A 16,026-nucleotide genomic window follows, 5' to 3' on the forward strand; every position below is an offset into this window, starting at 1 on the left:
TAGGTTAGACAAAATGCCCAAGTAGTCAAAGTCTAAACAAGACTCAGGTAACTGAATTTGGAAAACTCCCAACCAATTCTGTGGAACTGGGGGGGGATGGGGGGGGGGTGTCTTTGAGAAGGATAAGAAATGGTAAATAATTATCTAAATGTAACATTAGTTTAATTTTAAGGAGCCAATAAAGAGTAGGTTTCCTTCATAACAGTTTAAATCCTGCTTGGACTGCTGTTATACAAGTACTGAATGGATCTAATGATTACAACCACATGGCCTCCCAGTCTGTTATGAATCCTCCACTGTCCTAAACACTGTGCATTAAATCATTATTTGGCCTCCTCCAAACATAAATCTTTCCATATGTAAACAATCTGCTGAAAGTGGACCAGTTATTAGACCATGCTCATTTTACAGTTGATCAAGGGTCCATGTATCGTGTTCCTTACGCCAGTATACATCATTGCCCTGTCATAAATTTCAGCTTTTAAGGTTAATAATTTGATGATTTCTGTTGAGTTTGGTGCATATATGCAGATTGAGATTGTGGTTGAGCCTTCTTGGGCGTTTAGCAACAATCCTGTAAATTGGTCATCTATTCCTGCCAGCGAACTGCAACTTGTGGCCTCTGTTTGTCTTTGCTCTTGCTTCTTGTTCATGTTTATATGTGCTTCAGTTACTTGATTGTTCTACTTCAAGTATGTTTCCAGTTTTTGTGTCACTAATCTGCGCACTCACAATTTGGCATTGATTGAACCCTATTATTTTTATTTTCTTTTGCTGCTCCATATTAGGGGTCAGCACACCTGATTACTCTGGTCTGCATACCTTATCTGGCACAGTTTTTATTGGACGCACATCCTGGGGCAACCCTCCTGTTTTTGTCCGGGCTTGAAATCAGCGCTGACAAGTGTGAATTAATTATTAATTTAGGATTTTACACACTTTGGTTCCATTCATGACAGGACAGGTAATTACTCATTACACAAGATTCATCAGTTCACAAGTTTAATGTCAAACACAGTCATGGACAATTTTGTATCTCCAATTCACCTCACTTGCATGTCTTTGGACTGTGGGAGGAAACCGGCGCTCCGATGCAAACTCTACACAGAAAGGACCCAGACTGCTCCACCTGGGAATCAAACCCAGGACCTTCTTGCTGTGAGGCGACAGTGCTACCCACGGAGCCACCATGCCGCCCACATGTACCTGCCAATGGCTAAGCTATTCGTCTACTCCCCCCTTCCCCAGACACAAAAACAAACACACACTCTAGACATACCCAATCATGTCTGTGTAGACGACTGACCACTGACAGCACCGCTGGGACTTAAATCTTGGATCTCAGAGGTAGTGGGCTAGCATGTTAGTTAATAAATGCTGTTAATTAAGTTCAAATTAATAGAATCAACCAGTGTAGCTGTATTCAGAATGTGTAAATTAGTCAGTTTAAAGTTACACCCCTTTTACGCATCACCTGTTTTTACTTACCAGTATACAGCTGAAAGTAGTAAGCTCCAAACGTGTACATGGGTCTAGAGCTAATCCTCTCATTATCTCTGATAGCTACGAAAAATCTATAGATTATTTAAGCGTTTTTGTAAGTTCTTATGGAACTGTTGCTGTTGTCTGTTTTCTACACCAGCGAGGACTTTGACCTTTAGTTAAATTGGCAGCTAAATAACAGCCTTATGGGCTGGTGAGCCAGGCTCTGTAAGTCATTTGTAGCACCCATAATTTAATGTTGGGGGTATAATCAGCAATGGATGATTTGTACTGGCCAGCGGGAGACTGAAAATAGAAATTGGCACTGACGAGCTTCACACACTGGCCCTGAGCAAATACTTTAGCCTCCTGCTGTTTACCTTTAAGCTGCTCTATAGGAACACAAAATAGTAGTGAGTTGTAAAAAAGGCTTTTAAAAATATCAGGACCCTGTAACAGGTCAGAGAGCAGGTTTTACTGAAAGTCATAAGAATTATTAGATCTTAATAGGAATAAATTTATCAAGAATCTTTGTGAGAAATGACTTAAGGCAGCCCATGTAGAATCTGCGAAAGTATCTAATACAGTATTTGTACCTGCAGTTGAAGTCAAAGGCTTACATGCATTTGGACTGTGAAATGAGCCGTGAAATATGAGGCACAATATGCAATATGAGGCGTTCCTAGCAATCATACGGTAATTATGTTAGTGTAAGAGACTTTTCTGTGGAGTGTTTGATGTTTTATGTATGTGTTTACATATTGAGTGCATTTTCTCCCATTAGGGATTTGATAGTCGAAGGAAAAGTGTGCTTCTCTACACACGTGATCATCTCTGAGTTGAGATAGTTTGTGTACAGTTTATTTCTTTCTTGCTAAAGACGCTCTGTTACACTAGAAATTGGTTAGACAAAATGCCCAAAGGCTTACATGCATCTGTCCTTAATTTCAAGAAATTTTAAGTTCTTTTATAAGTTTTTTGGGTTTTCTTAAAATATATTGGGTCAGTAATATACATATGTGTTACATGGTCTTAAGTCAAACCAGCTTCAACATCAACATATTTGCATGTGGAACTTAAAAATTATATTTCATGTGCATTTACAAAACCATTTTCATTTGCATGTAAACAAAATGTCATTAATCATTAAAAACTGCACACTTGCCGCTCAGGTGGCGCAGCGGTAAAATACGCTAGCACACCAGAGCTGGGATTTCGAATACATCGTATCGAATCTCAGCTCTGCCATCCGGCTGGGATTGTACGGCATCTCTAGAGCCAGAGGTTTAAGGGCCTTGAACAAGGGCACAACAGTGACTGTATGGCAGAGCCAGGATTCAAACTCACAAGGTTCTAGTTGGTAACCCACAGCTCTACCCACTAGGCTGCCAATGCTTGGTAGCACATTAGCAAATTCCTGCATGGTCTTCGTCAACGATTACTTTCTTTAAAGAGTTTTCCATGTGCTCCTTGTGTTCGTGTAGGTCTTTTTTCTTCCACCATATGTTGGGGAGACTCAGGTGGCAAAGTGGCCTAACACGCTAGCCCACCATTCTTAAGATATCATGCTCTCAAGTTTGTTTCTTAGCTGTTATATCAACCGGCTGGGCACATGTGTCTGCAGAAGTAAGAGGGAACCTGTTTGACCATTCATTAATCCCTGAATTGCGGCATCTGCTGGATGGTTGAGTTCCTTTATTTTACATTTACATTTTCAGCATTTAGCAGACACTTTTTTGTATCCAAAGCGACTTACAGTACTATGACAGTATACTGTCTAAGCAATTGAAGGTTAAGGGCCTTGCTCAGGGCCCAACAGTGGCAACCTGGCAGTGGTGGGTATTGAACCAGCGACCTTTTGATTACTAGTCCAGTACTTTAACCACTAGGCTACCACTGCCACATGGTTAATAAGAGATGGTTGATTTGGGTTCATGAGAGATGGGTGATTAGCTGGTACTTGTGTGATACTGCTCTCTGTGAGATGCCGTCTCTGGCAGGTAAAAATAAATGGTCAGTGACTGTGTGTTTTGAAGGGTGTGTGTAACAGTCTGCAGTGGTTACGTTACACTTGGGGAATTGGATTTGGCTAGATTGGGAAAATGCAAAAAATATAATAATAATAAAAATAGTAATTAATGACTGCTTTACATTGCTCCTAGGTGCACGCTGCCTTGCAGTGAAGTGGTGCTTTGTCAAATATGAATTCTTGTCTTGAGACCAGTGTACATGGGTGGAGCTGGACCTACCACAACCCTGACGAAGATAAAGCAAAAAATGAAAATTAATGAATGCAATTACATTTTTTCATGTCATTCATACCTAAATGTTATATTCTAAACATTTATACAGCTTCATTATATAATGTGAATATAGCTTTTATTTTCATAATAAACGTTATGCAATGGGTTTAAAATAAATTATACAACAGGTTTCACAACATCAGAGGCCTCTTTTTTCTGCAGAGATAGACTTTGCTTTAAATGAATCAGTCTTTATCAGTTGAAGGATACAGCAAATAAAAATAGAAAATTGATGATGAACTCACATTCACAATTATTCAATCCCCACATCATACTGCTAATCTTAAAACCTACTGCTTGTTTGTATGATCGAAAGTTGGGTTACCACATGATTAAACTATTGGAAACTCAATAACTTCATTTTAGATTCAAGTGTTCAAGTTGTGATGTTACATGGTGAAAACTAGTGAGCCGTCACAAAAGCTGAGATAGAAAATCATTTAATTGCACCAAGAGAGCAATGTGTACAACATGTTAAAGACCTTGAACATTCCTTTCCCATGATGTAGGGATGTTTTTCTGCTTCAGGAACTGGCAGTCTTGACCATGTGTGTGGCATCATGGATTCTTAGAAATACCAAGGCATTTTCTGTGGTGAAATTGAACCTTGGTGAGACAAGACATTGATCCCAAGCACACTTCCAAGTCAATCAAAGCTGGGTCAAGTAATCAGTCCTGGAATATACTGGAGTGTTCTTCTCAATCTAAAAGACAAAGCTATTGCTTCCATGGGTGCAGTGCATGTGGCGTTGAGATGGGAATTGGGAGAAAAAAAATTAAAATGGCACACTGTTGGCACATTTTATATTTAATTACTAGACACAATTAGTAATTAGTGTACTTTCTTTTCCCACCTCTTTTTTTTCTCTTCCTCAGTGTTGGCCATCTAAGGGCAGAAAGCGAGGTATATGCTGGTGCGTGGACAAGTACGGCCAGCCTCTGCCCGGCCTGGAAGGAAAGGAGAGAGGAAATGCTCAGTGTTTCTCCACGGAGAGCCAATAGCAAGCAGCAAACGGTAAAGGAAACAGAAGGAGGAATTGAGGGAGTGCGTGAACGCTGCATGATGAAACAGCAGGAATCGTTTTGCTCAGGTCCTCCTTTGCGCATCACTCCTTCAGGAAAAAATTGATGGGGTTTATCATTCTGGGCCTTCCTGAGCTTAAACTATCTTGAATTTATTTCTGTGCTTCATACGTTAGCAGCGGTGGACAGCTACATGCTTACAGAAGAGAAATGAGTGATAGATGAAGGAACTTTTAAAGGACACGTGGGGTGAATTAAGACTGAGCTGACCAGAGAGGACAGGGTTGATGGCACAAACGTTAAGAGCACTTCTATCTTTGTGTGTGTGTGTGTGTGCGCATGTGTGTGTGTGTGCGTGTGTGTGCTAACCATGTGCCTCTGTATCTACATACCTATCAAGATCATATCAGTATAATTTCACTTTGAATTACCAAAGTTGAGGTTCACTTTTCCTCCAGATTCCTGTTAAGACAAGTTCAATTCAAGTAAGATCAGACTTTATTAATTATATCCAGCATATCAACAACATAACTCAATATATCATTAATCATTCAACATTAATTATTTTTCCATATACTCTAAAGTTGCAAGAAAAAGTTTGTGAGCCCTTAAGAATTACTTAAATCATTCATGACTTATGAATTGTGGTGGGTCCCTATCTGAGTCTTACTAAAAACAACACTCCAGGCTGAAAAAGGTGTGAACATTTGGGCTTATGACTTTTACAACAACTATATGTTCCATTTAATGAGATGAAATTGTCAGTGTACAGAAAATTTTCAGAAGACAAGCAAGAATTGATAAGGCAGGCCGACGTGTGGGGAAGCACAAAGCTAGAACACTCACTAACTTTCTTAACCGCTTATCCAGTTAGGGTCACGGGGGATGCTGGAGCCTATCCCAGGTTTTCAATGGGCGCAAGGCACACAGTAACACCCTGGGTGGGGTGCCAATCCATTGCAGGGCAGACACACATACACACACACACACACCCATTCACCTAGAGGGCAATACAGTGTCTCCAATTAACCTGACTGCATGTTTTTGGACCGTGGGAGGAAACTGGAGCTCCCGGAGGAAACCCTCGCAGACACGGGGAGAACATCCGCACAGAAAGGACCTGAACCGCCCCACCTGGGGATTGAACCCAGGACCTTCTTGCTGTGAGGCGATAGTGCTACCCAACGAGCCACAGTGCCGCCCTAAAGCTAGAACAAAGAAACCAAAATTAACCAGAATCCTCAGTGTTAATTCAAACAACACAAATGATTGGCTAATAGGGCATCCAAGTGCTGGGATTTTGAAGTCTTAGAGTTTGAACCTTAGCTCTGCTACTGGTTGGCTGGGCGACCCCTGAAGGCACCACTGGCCACTAGTTTGCTATGTAGGAAAAGACCGGAACAGGGGGTAGGGTCTTCGACGCTGTGTAAGAACCCTGGTTAGTAGCCCGAGGTACCTGTACAAAAGTGGAAGAACGTGGAGATCAGTGTGTGACTCTCCAAGTCTAGGCTTGGAGATGAAATGATTGGCTACTGTCCAACTGGTATGTGCTGGTATATGGACGTGCACTGGTCAGTGTGCTCTTGGTGCCGGTTTCAGATAAGGAGGGTTGCATCCAACTGTCACTACTCTTGCTAGAAGTGGGCATCCTGCAAAGATCACACAAAGACCTCAAGAAGTGTAGAGCTAAAAGAAATAACATATATACAGAGGTGGAAAACAAGTATTCAACCACTTTTGTTTTCAATAAAGTCTGCACAAAACTCCTGTGCTAAAAGTTATTCAAACAAATGAAAACACTTTAATAACTGGCAATAATTCAGCTCATTGTGTTTTCTTGGAGAAAGAAAGACACAAAAGACACCATATATAAAGTAAAGTATGTTACCAAACAAAGTTACCACTCTTAGAATAGTTCTAAAGCATTATGGTATTGACAAGAACATGTTGAAAAATAATTTAAGAAGTTTTTGGCAGAAATGCAAAATGCTATATTAAGAATTCAAAAAGGCAATGCACACCAAAACCAAAACCTTATCCTAACACACATTAATTTAACCCTTAATACCCACTTAATTAGGGTCACAGTGGATCCATCACCATTAAGAAACACTCCCAAACATACTCCCAAAAAACATAATACATGTACAGAACTCCAGATGGGTCACAAATTTTCTCTTGCAACTGTATGCCTCAGCTAACAACCTCAAAATGCTTTCCTGCGATTTCGTAACGATGAACATTGAAGAATGTGTAATAACCTAGCATCACCTCCTGCTTGAGTATTATTATTACCTGGTTCATGCTTCTACTACAATAGCTTTCAAACGGGAAGGGCATTCTGGAAAAGTCACTTTAAAAAAAGTCACTCAGTGAATGTGTTTTTCAATGCTTGTCCAATAACAACTAAAAATGATGTGTGTATAAACAATAAAACTAAATTCCTTAGTAGCAAATTCAATTAAAATCTACAGGAATGTGTTTACTGAGTATCACAACAGGTTGGACAGACAACCCTTCAATTTATTTAAAGCTCATGGTTTTGGAATGGTATATCCAACAAGCTCAGGTCAGGTGTCCACACAGAGGCCACTAAAATATTCTATCATCAAAGTACCAGACAAAATTAACGTTACATTTTAATATTACTACTTTTCTACAAATTTGGTCCGTTTTTGTGGGGTTTTTTTTATGTAAAACACCTCATGGACCAGTGACACTGGTGCTTTGCATCAATAATATTCTGTTTAGTTGTCTGTAAAGTAATAATGTTGTGGTGCTCGGGTGGCGCAGTGGTAAAATACTCTAACCCAGTACTGCTGAGATCTGGGGATCCAGGGTTTGAATTGTAGCTGTGCTAACAGCCAGTCAGGCATCTGCATGAAAACGATTGACTAATATCCAAGTAGGGGACTGCCGAAACAGCGTAGCCATTGGGAAAGCATCCTGTGTAAAACAGTGCCAAGTCTGATATGCGGACCAGATCCACTGTCGCGACCCCTATAATATATCATTCATTTTGAACCTACTCGCCCAACACTGCCATAATGATGTGACTAAAAAGGAAAGTGAATTTACAGACATCACTACAAGGTCTTTTACTCATTACCACTGATTTTCACAACGCACTTGGCTTACCACAGTTCACTATCTGTCACACTAAAGCACTTTTGACAATGTAAAACACAGATTTAAGGGGGGCAATCAGAAATACATCAAGTCATGTTGCTGGAATCAAATGAATGTGTAAGACTGAAATGATTTCAGTGTTTTTTTCTCAGAATGATCCATCACAGCTTGAGCTATGAGCCATAATAAAAATGTGTTTTTACTGTGTGTATAAGCTGTAGAACCAGAAATAAGCCATTTAGAGCTGCTGGTTCATTCCTTCTGTGCCTTCAAGTGTATAATAGGGTTGCATGATGGGGTGGGTAGAGTAGCAGAAATTGAAACTTTTATGAACCGTTACTTTACATTAATAACACAGTTAAAGAAAAAAGCTGTCAGTGGTTGGTGTCCGAAATGGCTCTCAGTTTACTTGGTGCAGACAGAGCAAACAACAACTATTAACATCGCCTGAACCACAAAGAATGAAACCTGTTCATCTGTTTTTTTCATAAACATAAAAATCACATGATGAAAGTATAATAAACGTGATGTATGTTTTATGTTTTTAATTCATTTTATTTTCTAAATTATCAATACAGTTGTGTATTGGCCACCTGGAATGTCAAATAAATTCATTTTCACTAAAGATGCTTTAAATAGATGATCATTACATACAACATAATGCAATTATGTTCAGTTGTGTTTGGGTGGATCTCAACTCCCTGTTGATGATCTATTACTATGATGAGCCGAAACACTGGGACCACCCCCAGAAGTTGTTAAAGGCAATGCCTATTTTGAAACAACTGTTCATGTTACAGTCAGGAATGTTAAACATTGGGCATAAATATCCATTGAATTTCATAAACACCAAATTGTTATGGACAGACTGTATTGAATTGTCTAAAGTATTGATGTACTTCTGAAACATCAGTAGGTGCTCACAGGATACCATTGTTTCTACCCATCGACTGGGATATACAGTATGTTTAAGGTGACACAGGGGTAAAATTATCTTAGTAATACCTCAAGATGGGAAAGGGAACACAAAAATTGAATAAGGAAAAATGTGTTAACCTTTATAAGTTAGGGAATTGCTATACAGAATAGCAACTCCCCCAAAGATGTTAAACAGTTAAGGCAATAAATAAAAAGCTCCAATCAACTGGAACTGTGAGAAACTTGCAGACCGTAAACCCAGTGTAGAGTTATCAACTCCATTCTAATAAATGATTTGAAAGGCTGTCATTTTTTTAAGTTTGAGCTACTTGGACTTGGATGCCAAAAAGTTTCATTTAGTCTGACCATAGAACATTATTCCAGTCAATCATCCAAGGTGGGTTTGGTGTATAAAACAAGGATGACTAGCACTGAAAACCTGATGCCCACCTGATGGTGAAGGATGGAGAGGTAATGGGCAAATTACAGGGGAAAATCAATCATTTTTTAAATCGTATTGTTTGTGTTACATTTGAAGCATTTATCACTTTTATCCAGTGCTATTGAATAGTGACTTGACTTGGCAAAATACAATTCAAGCAATTGAGGGTTAAGGGCTTAACAGTGACAGCTTGTGGTGGGGCAAGTGGTGGGGCTTGATCCAGTAACCGTCCGATTATTAGTCCAGTACCTTAACTGCAGAGCTAACACTGCCCTTAGTAATATTGTAAATCAACCAAAACAAACATGTATTTGATTAGCTCTTTTAAATTGTGAGGGAAAGTTCATAAGAGTGTGTTATAATCATCCATTGGATAATTATAGCTTGCTATTTCTTTTCTCTGCTTATCATAAAATATTTCTTCTAATTAGAATTTTAATCTTATAAACCTCTGTACAGCTTTTATTCAAATGCTTCCATTACTGTAAAATGCATCTCACACAAGTAATAAGAAAATATCACAAACCTCTCATTAATGAAGTAATCACTTAAGTCTAGGGATGTAACGATGCACCACAAGACAGTTTATAACCAATTCAAAAATTCCACGATTCAAATCAATTTGACATGTAAAATGAATCGATATTCACTTTTAACAGCAGAGTGCACTGGCGCTATACACCTCGCCTGGTTGACGTCACTGGCGCTATAAGTCTGGTTGCCAAATTCGGGGGTTTTCAGCCATATTGGGCTTAATTCAAAATAGTTTTGTATAGTTTGTACCTACCTCAGAAATAAAAGGCATTCATTATTTAGATAAATATAAGGTAATCACAAATACAGTAATAAAATTACTAATTTTAATTAGTAATAAAAAAGGAAACATAATTTCATGTCATAATTTGTCTTCAATTTTAGTTTAAAAAATCGGGAAAAAATCAGGAAGACCTGATGTTCTGACACAGAACAAACCAAATTCAACACATATATAATCATTCATTTTATTAAAAGAATACATACAAATGATAAGTAATAGGAATATATACTGAATTGTGAATTGTACATTTCAACATTTACTCAAACATAAACAAAATACAAAGTAAATATATGAATGCATATATAGATAAAATATAGAAAAACAGGTAGATGAACTGTAGCAGCATGTAATGTTTAGGATTACAATGAAGTGTCAGTGAAAGATACAATATATTAAATATTATATATAAGTTCCCACAAGAAAGTTGCACAAAGGCTTGTAAATCAATGTACTGCTGAGTTCTCTAATCCAGAGATATTATTCTGCATTTAGTAAATGTAGGAAAACTTGGGTTGATGGGACTATATTCCTAGCATTATTATTAAACACTAGACTATGAATTAAATAATTTCTTATTTAGGAAATAGAGTAGGATGGGTTACGAGTACTGACAGTAGGCTTTAGTGTGTTTTTTACCACTATGAGTGTATTAACACCATTTGAACTGCGGACATGCAAACCAGTAACACCAATTTACACACCCCTTTCTGTTTTCTGTTTTAACCTTTTCATGCATAAAAGTTTGGCATGTACTGGCTAAATGCTTTGCGACTCAAGTTAATAGCAGCATGGCAGAGGCCTGATCTAGATTAATGGTTTAAAAAAACCCTGCTGTACAACCATCAGAAAGAATATCTGGCTTTTTAAAACTGTATAATTACTTGATATCCTGCTGGACGGAAATAGTGTTAAAGAAATAGCACAAGAAAACTGAAGTCAGGACTGAAATACCTGAGTTGCAAATGGTCCTGATCTGTAATCTATGTGATCTACTTCAAAACATCTGTGATCAATTCCATGTAAGTGGAAAGAATTTAGGCCTGTTCTTTCTAGGGGCAGCAATGGGTCAGATAAACACGTGAATGTAGCAGGTTGAAGATGTACGTTTGCACAAATCAGGTGGCCTAAATCATTAAGCAACTAAATGATAAAGCTGATTTATACCAAGCATTAGAATTGGCATGAGGAGTAACATGGACCCAGGTTGCGCTTAATATTCGAGGAAATTGCCAGAACACATTTGTACAATTGTACAACTCCTGTCTGTTGTGTTGACTGTGCAGATATGGAGTTATTTAAATAAAAAAGGAAAAAAATACACTAAAAATGTGTGTAAATGTTCTACATTGACACAAATATATACTGTATAAATATTCTAACAAAGACTAATAATAGTAAATTAACATATAACAAACAGATGAATAAATACATAGTGATATAGCAAAAACAACAATAAATGTAGATTTTTGTAGGCGCCTGTGTGTGACGTGTGTAAATGTAGTTATACATATAACTGTAGTGACCAAACGTCCCCATGATAAGAATATATTACATTTTTACACTAAGGGAACATTTGACTGGTACCTATTAAGAAAAGTGCTTGGTTATAAGAAAAAAAAAAAGACAAAATGCATCAATGAGTGACCTCTTGATGGCAGAGGGCATCCTCAGGCACATCACTGGAACCTGTGATTCTCTTCCCGTTCCAGGCTGAAACACACCAACAGCGAGCTGGCTGGCCGACAAGAGACGTCTCACACTAAATGTGTCGAAAAAGAAAGACAGAGAAAGAGAGACATTCACCACATCGTATTATATTAGGACAAACATGTCAGCTATGGATCCTGGAGAACACTCAATCACTTTCTTAACCGCTTATCCAGTTAGGGTTGCGGGTGGTGCTGGAGCCTATCCCAGCTTTTCAATGGGCGCAAGGCACACAGTAACACCCTGGATGGGGCGCCAGTCCATCGCAGGGCAGACACACATACACACACAAACACACAACCGTTAACCTATAGGACAATTCAGTGACTCCAATTAACCTGGGCGCATGTTTTTGGACTGTGGGAGGGAACCGGAGCTCCCGCCCTCCTGGAGAACACATTAAACCAAAAGCACTGTTTTCATACATAGTAGTACGTCATTACATTAAAGCTCACCTGTTTGGACTTGTAGAAGCCGTGTTTGTCGCAGTTGGGAAGGTAGAACGAGGCAAAATTCTCACCCAGAGCCTGTTGGGAAGCTGTGATGGTGTCCAGTGCAGAGTGCAGCTCAGTGTGACAGGGACCCTGGAGAAAAATCAGGGGTGGGAATTTAGACACTTTAGCAGAATAATAAAGACTAAGTGAAATGCCTCTTAGTTGCTGAGTTTATAGGTCCCCAGTTCTAATAAGGTTTATTTTTGTTCCCCACTGTAAAATACACCCCATAATTAGCCTTAAGGTCCAGTTTTGAACACCATATGGCCAAGGTATGTGGCTACCCCTCCTGATTATTGAGTTGGAAGGCTGTTTAAGCCACAAAGAGAGGACCAACCAACTCTACTTGTAAATGGTTTAAAAATGTGAAGTCCAACAAGCTTATGGTCAGGTGTCCACATACTTTTGGCTATATGGTGTATCGTAAATTAATTACAAGGTACCTTTTCACTGGCAGCACCCCGTCCATTGCCTTGAAGTTAAATTCGCAACGATTTAAACAAACCGGTTTTACAACACTGCCCCCCATGGGCAAAAGCTTAAAATTACAGCCTGGGTTTTCATTTCAGCCCACAACGACCTACACTTTGAGGCTTTAGTTTTATTATATTGCAGTATTTTTATTAATTTAATTGATACATATTTTCAAATTTATTTATGAATATTTATTAACCAGTTCATACTGATTTAGGGATACTTAGAAGGCTACACAGAAATACTATGCGCAAGTCAACTATACACTGAACATGGTGCCAATCCATCGCATCAGACATTCATAAATCAACTTTCTAACTTAGAGGCAATTTAGAATCCACCTACTGGAATATTTCTGGGTTGTGACATGAAACCGGACTTCCTTGTGGAGAACCACACTGACACTGACACACTGAACCACACTTGTCAAAGTCCATATGAGCAGACTGAGTGCAACGTGTGCTATACTGCACTGCCATTTTTTAAATAATAATAATAATTATAATAATAATGCCTTTATTTGTCATGTATACATCTACAGTACAATGAAATTCGTTTGTCTAAATATTCCAGCTTGCCAGCTTGTTTGGAAACTGTGGTCACAGGGTCGGCTATTGTACAGCACTGCTGGAGTCAATGGGGCAACAGCATGGCAGAGCCAGGATTCAAACCAACCACCTTCCCAGTGATAGCCCAAAGCTCTACCCACTAGGTTACCACTATTTTATATACCAAGAAAGCTGGAATGATCATATTTATTTAATAGCAATACACTTTTACACTCCGCTCTCAACCCCCTTTTTTCTGTTTGTTCATTATTTTGCTTATATTATTGTCTCCTTATTATATGTTATGTATATCTTCCCTCTGCGTAATGACCACACTTTAGTACTTTGCATTAACAATAATAAAGTTTAATTGGTCCCCCAAAGAGGGGGGGTGGTGGTGGGTAAAAAAAAAAAAAAAGCAATACAAAAATAGTCAAAAATGATTTAAGCAACATATTTTGGGGAGGGGGAGAAAAAACTGAGTACCAGGAGGAAAGCCACACAAACACGTATAATGAATTAATTAGAAAATGTGTGTGTGGTAATCTGTGATTGGCGCCCTGTCGAGACCGTGTGCTCAGTTTTACCGTTTGGTGGCATACCCACCGCGACCCTGATATGGATGAAGGTACTTTTGGATGTAAATCTCAAAAGATCACGATTTGTCTTAAATATCTCGAATAGTTTGATACTATGAAAGGCTTAATTTGGGCAAAAGGGGAAATCTTGTTATTTATTTGAACCAAACTGGGATTCTTACCAGTTGCACCAGCTTTCTCTTAATGGCGTTCACTTTAGCCCTGATGCCCTCATGCGCCTCTGGATCTCCGGCTTTATCCAGGGCCAGCAGGTGATGTAGGGAGGAACTGTACTCCTCCTCATCGTCCTCTGAAAGCACACGGTTATGATTTAGCATCGGGTTCTGCACGCGTTCATCTTCACTCTGACCTGCTAATGCGAAATTCTGCCACGCACCTTGGGCAGCGTGGTCGTCAGTGCACACTCCGTGTCCGCGGGTGAGCGAGTGGAGCGGGTGCGTGTCTCCGTCCCTGGGTGTGCAGCGCAGTCCGGGCGCGCAGTGCGCCGTATAAACCCCGCACGAAGCTCCTCTGGACAGCGCGCAGGTCGGACAGCAGCCGCAGCCCGGTTCCCGCATCAGCAGACATCCGGTCGGTGCAGTCGGACACGCGCTGAGTTTCTCCGCAGTGCACGGTGCGCACCGGATCGGCTCCGGTACCAGGAGAGGAGAGAGAGCAGCTGGAGAGAGGACGGACACGAAGCAGAAGAACAGCTGTAATCCGCGCATTGCACTGAGCTAAACGAGCTGAAGTTTAACGATCTGAGTCAAGTGAGACCTCGCAGTTTTGGACTTGGCCACCGAAGCGCCTTGTTTTTATAGCGACTGTGTCGTGACCTTACCAGGGGTTAATATTTCACCCCCTTTGTCACTTTATTCTTCGTCACGAAAATACAGCTGTTTTGGCCCTTTTGCGTAGATTGGAAGCTGCGGTGCGTTTGAAATGCGCGTCAATATTTACACAGTTGGTATGACGGGTGCCCGGTGCCACCCTTAACGAGGGTCCGTGCTTCTCTTCTCTGGCCTTTGAGACTTTATTTACTACACAGCCAGGAATGTTGTTACTGTAACCTACTATACAAATATGGTGCAATCCAAAAGTAAACTTTCACAGGGGTCATTAGGGAAGAGAGCAGTTAGCTGGCACAGTTTTCATGATGTCTAGGCAGGATGCTTAACAGAGGAGTATAAAGCAACTACCAAACTAAATCTTACACCTTACAGGGTCAGCCGAGGGGCTTGCTCGAGGGTCCTAGAGTGGTCACACAGCAGAGCCAGGGTTCGAACCGACAACTTTTCAATTGATAGCTCAAAGCTCAACCCACTAGATTACCACTATTTTAAATACTAAAAAGATGGAATGTTAATATTGATTTAATAGCACTGCCTCTCCTCCAGTGGCATCCTACCGCTGCCCACGTGTAATTTAAAACAATGCTGCTTGCTAATAACCCCCAAAGTAGACCCAATATCTCCTTTTCTGTTTCCTTGTTTCTACACACATTGTCCCTTTTATCAGCTCCACTAACCATATAGAAGCACTTTGTAGTTCTACAATTACTGACTGTAGATCATCTGTTTCTCTGCATGCTTTGTTAGCCCCCTTTCATGCTGTTCTTCAATGGTCAGGACCCCCACAGGACCTCTAGAGAGTAGGTATTATTTAGGTGGTGGATCATTCTTAGCACTGCAGTGACACTGACATGGTGGTGGTGTGTTAGTGTGTGGTGTGCTGGTATGAGTGGATCAGACACAGCAGCGCTGCTGGAGTTTTTAAACACCTCACTGTCACTGCTAGACTGAGAATAATCCATCAACCAAAAATATCCAGCCAACAGCACCCCGTGGGCAGCGTCCTGTGACCACTGATGAAGGTCTAGAAGATGACCAACTCAAACAGCAGCAATAGACGAGCGATCGTCTCTGACTTTACATCTACAAGGTGGACCAACTAGGCAGGAGTGTCTAATAGAGTGGACAGTAAGTGGACATGGTATTTAAAAACTCCAGCAGCAACACACACTAACACACCACCACCATGTCATTATATAATACCTGCTCTGTGGATGTTCTGATTTATTGAAGAACAGAGTAAAAAAAGGTTAAAAAAAA

The 16,026-nt window shown here is 39.9% G+C and overlaps 2 protein-coding genes across 4 annotated transcripts in view; one reads left to right on the forward strand and one right to left on the reverse strand.

Moving 5' to 3' along the window:
- LOC134312446 (insulin-like growth factor-binding protein 3) overlaps positions 1-16,026 on the forward strand; it is a 47,805-nt gene that overhangs the window by 25,297 nt on the left and 6,482 nt on the right. The window contains exon 4 of one of the 2 annotated variants that reach the window (XM_062994398.1): positions 3,645-3,886. The exons of the other annotated variant lie outside the window; for it this stretch is intronic. Within the exon in view, the coding sequence (XP_062850468.1) occupies positions 3,645-3,665 (21 nt within the window). The 3' untranslated portion in view covers positions 3,666-3,886. Of the gene's footprint in view, positions 1-3,644; positions 3,887-16,026 lie in introns of those variants that run through there. 2 annotated transcript variants of the gene reach the window in all.
- Positions 10,285-14,708, reverse strand: igfbp1b (insulin-like growth factor binding protein 1b). Of its 2 annotated transcripts, XM_062994397.1 has the most exons (4): positions 14,313-14,708; positions 14,098-14,225; positions 12,277-12,405; positions 10,285-11,873 (listed from the first exon to the last, which is right to left on the reverse strand). In XM_062994397.1, exons 1-4 carry the CDS (start codon positions 14,641-14,643, stop codon positions 11,748-11,750), a joined length of 714 nt encoding a protein of 237 aa, XP_062850467.1. In that variant the 5' UTR covers positions 14,644-14,708; the 3' UTR covers positions 10,285-11,747. The 2 variants fall into 2 exon arrangements, with proteins under 2 accessions (XP_062850467.1, XP_062850466.1); XM_062994396.1 differs by having other exon boundaries at positions 14,098-14,708.

The sequence above is a fragment of the Trichomycterus rosablanca genome, chromosome 4 (genome assembly GCF_030014385.1).
Source record: "Trichomycterus rosablanca isolate fTriRos1 chromosome 4, fTriRos1.hap1, whole genome shotgun sequence".
Taxonomy (NCBI): domain Eukaryota; kingdom Metazoa; phylum Chordata; class Actinopteri; order Siluriformes; family Trichomycteridae; genus Trichomycterus; species Trichomycterus rosablanca.

What these genes read in the sequence shown, in the direction of transcription:
- igfbp1b (XM_062994396.1), bottom strand. Translation starts at nt 14,643, where the DNA reads ATGCGCGGATTACAGCTGTTCTTCTGCTTCGTGTCCGTCCTCTCTCCA. An exon ending in AGAGAAAGCTGGTGCAACTG is followed by an intron (nt 12,406 to 14,097) that starts GTAAGAATCCCA and finishes ATTTTTCTCCAG; the next exon opens with GGTCCCTGTCACACTGAGCT. An exon ending in GCTTCTACAAGTCCAAACAG is followed by an intron (nt 11,874 to 12,276) that starts GTGAGCTTTAAT and finishes CGACACATTTAG; the next exon opens with TGTGAGACGTCTCTTGTCGG.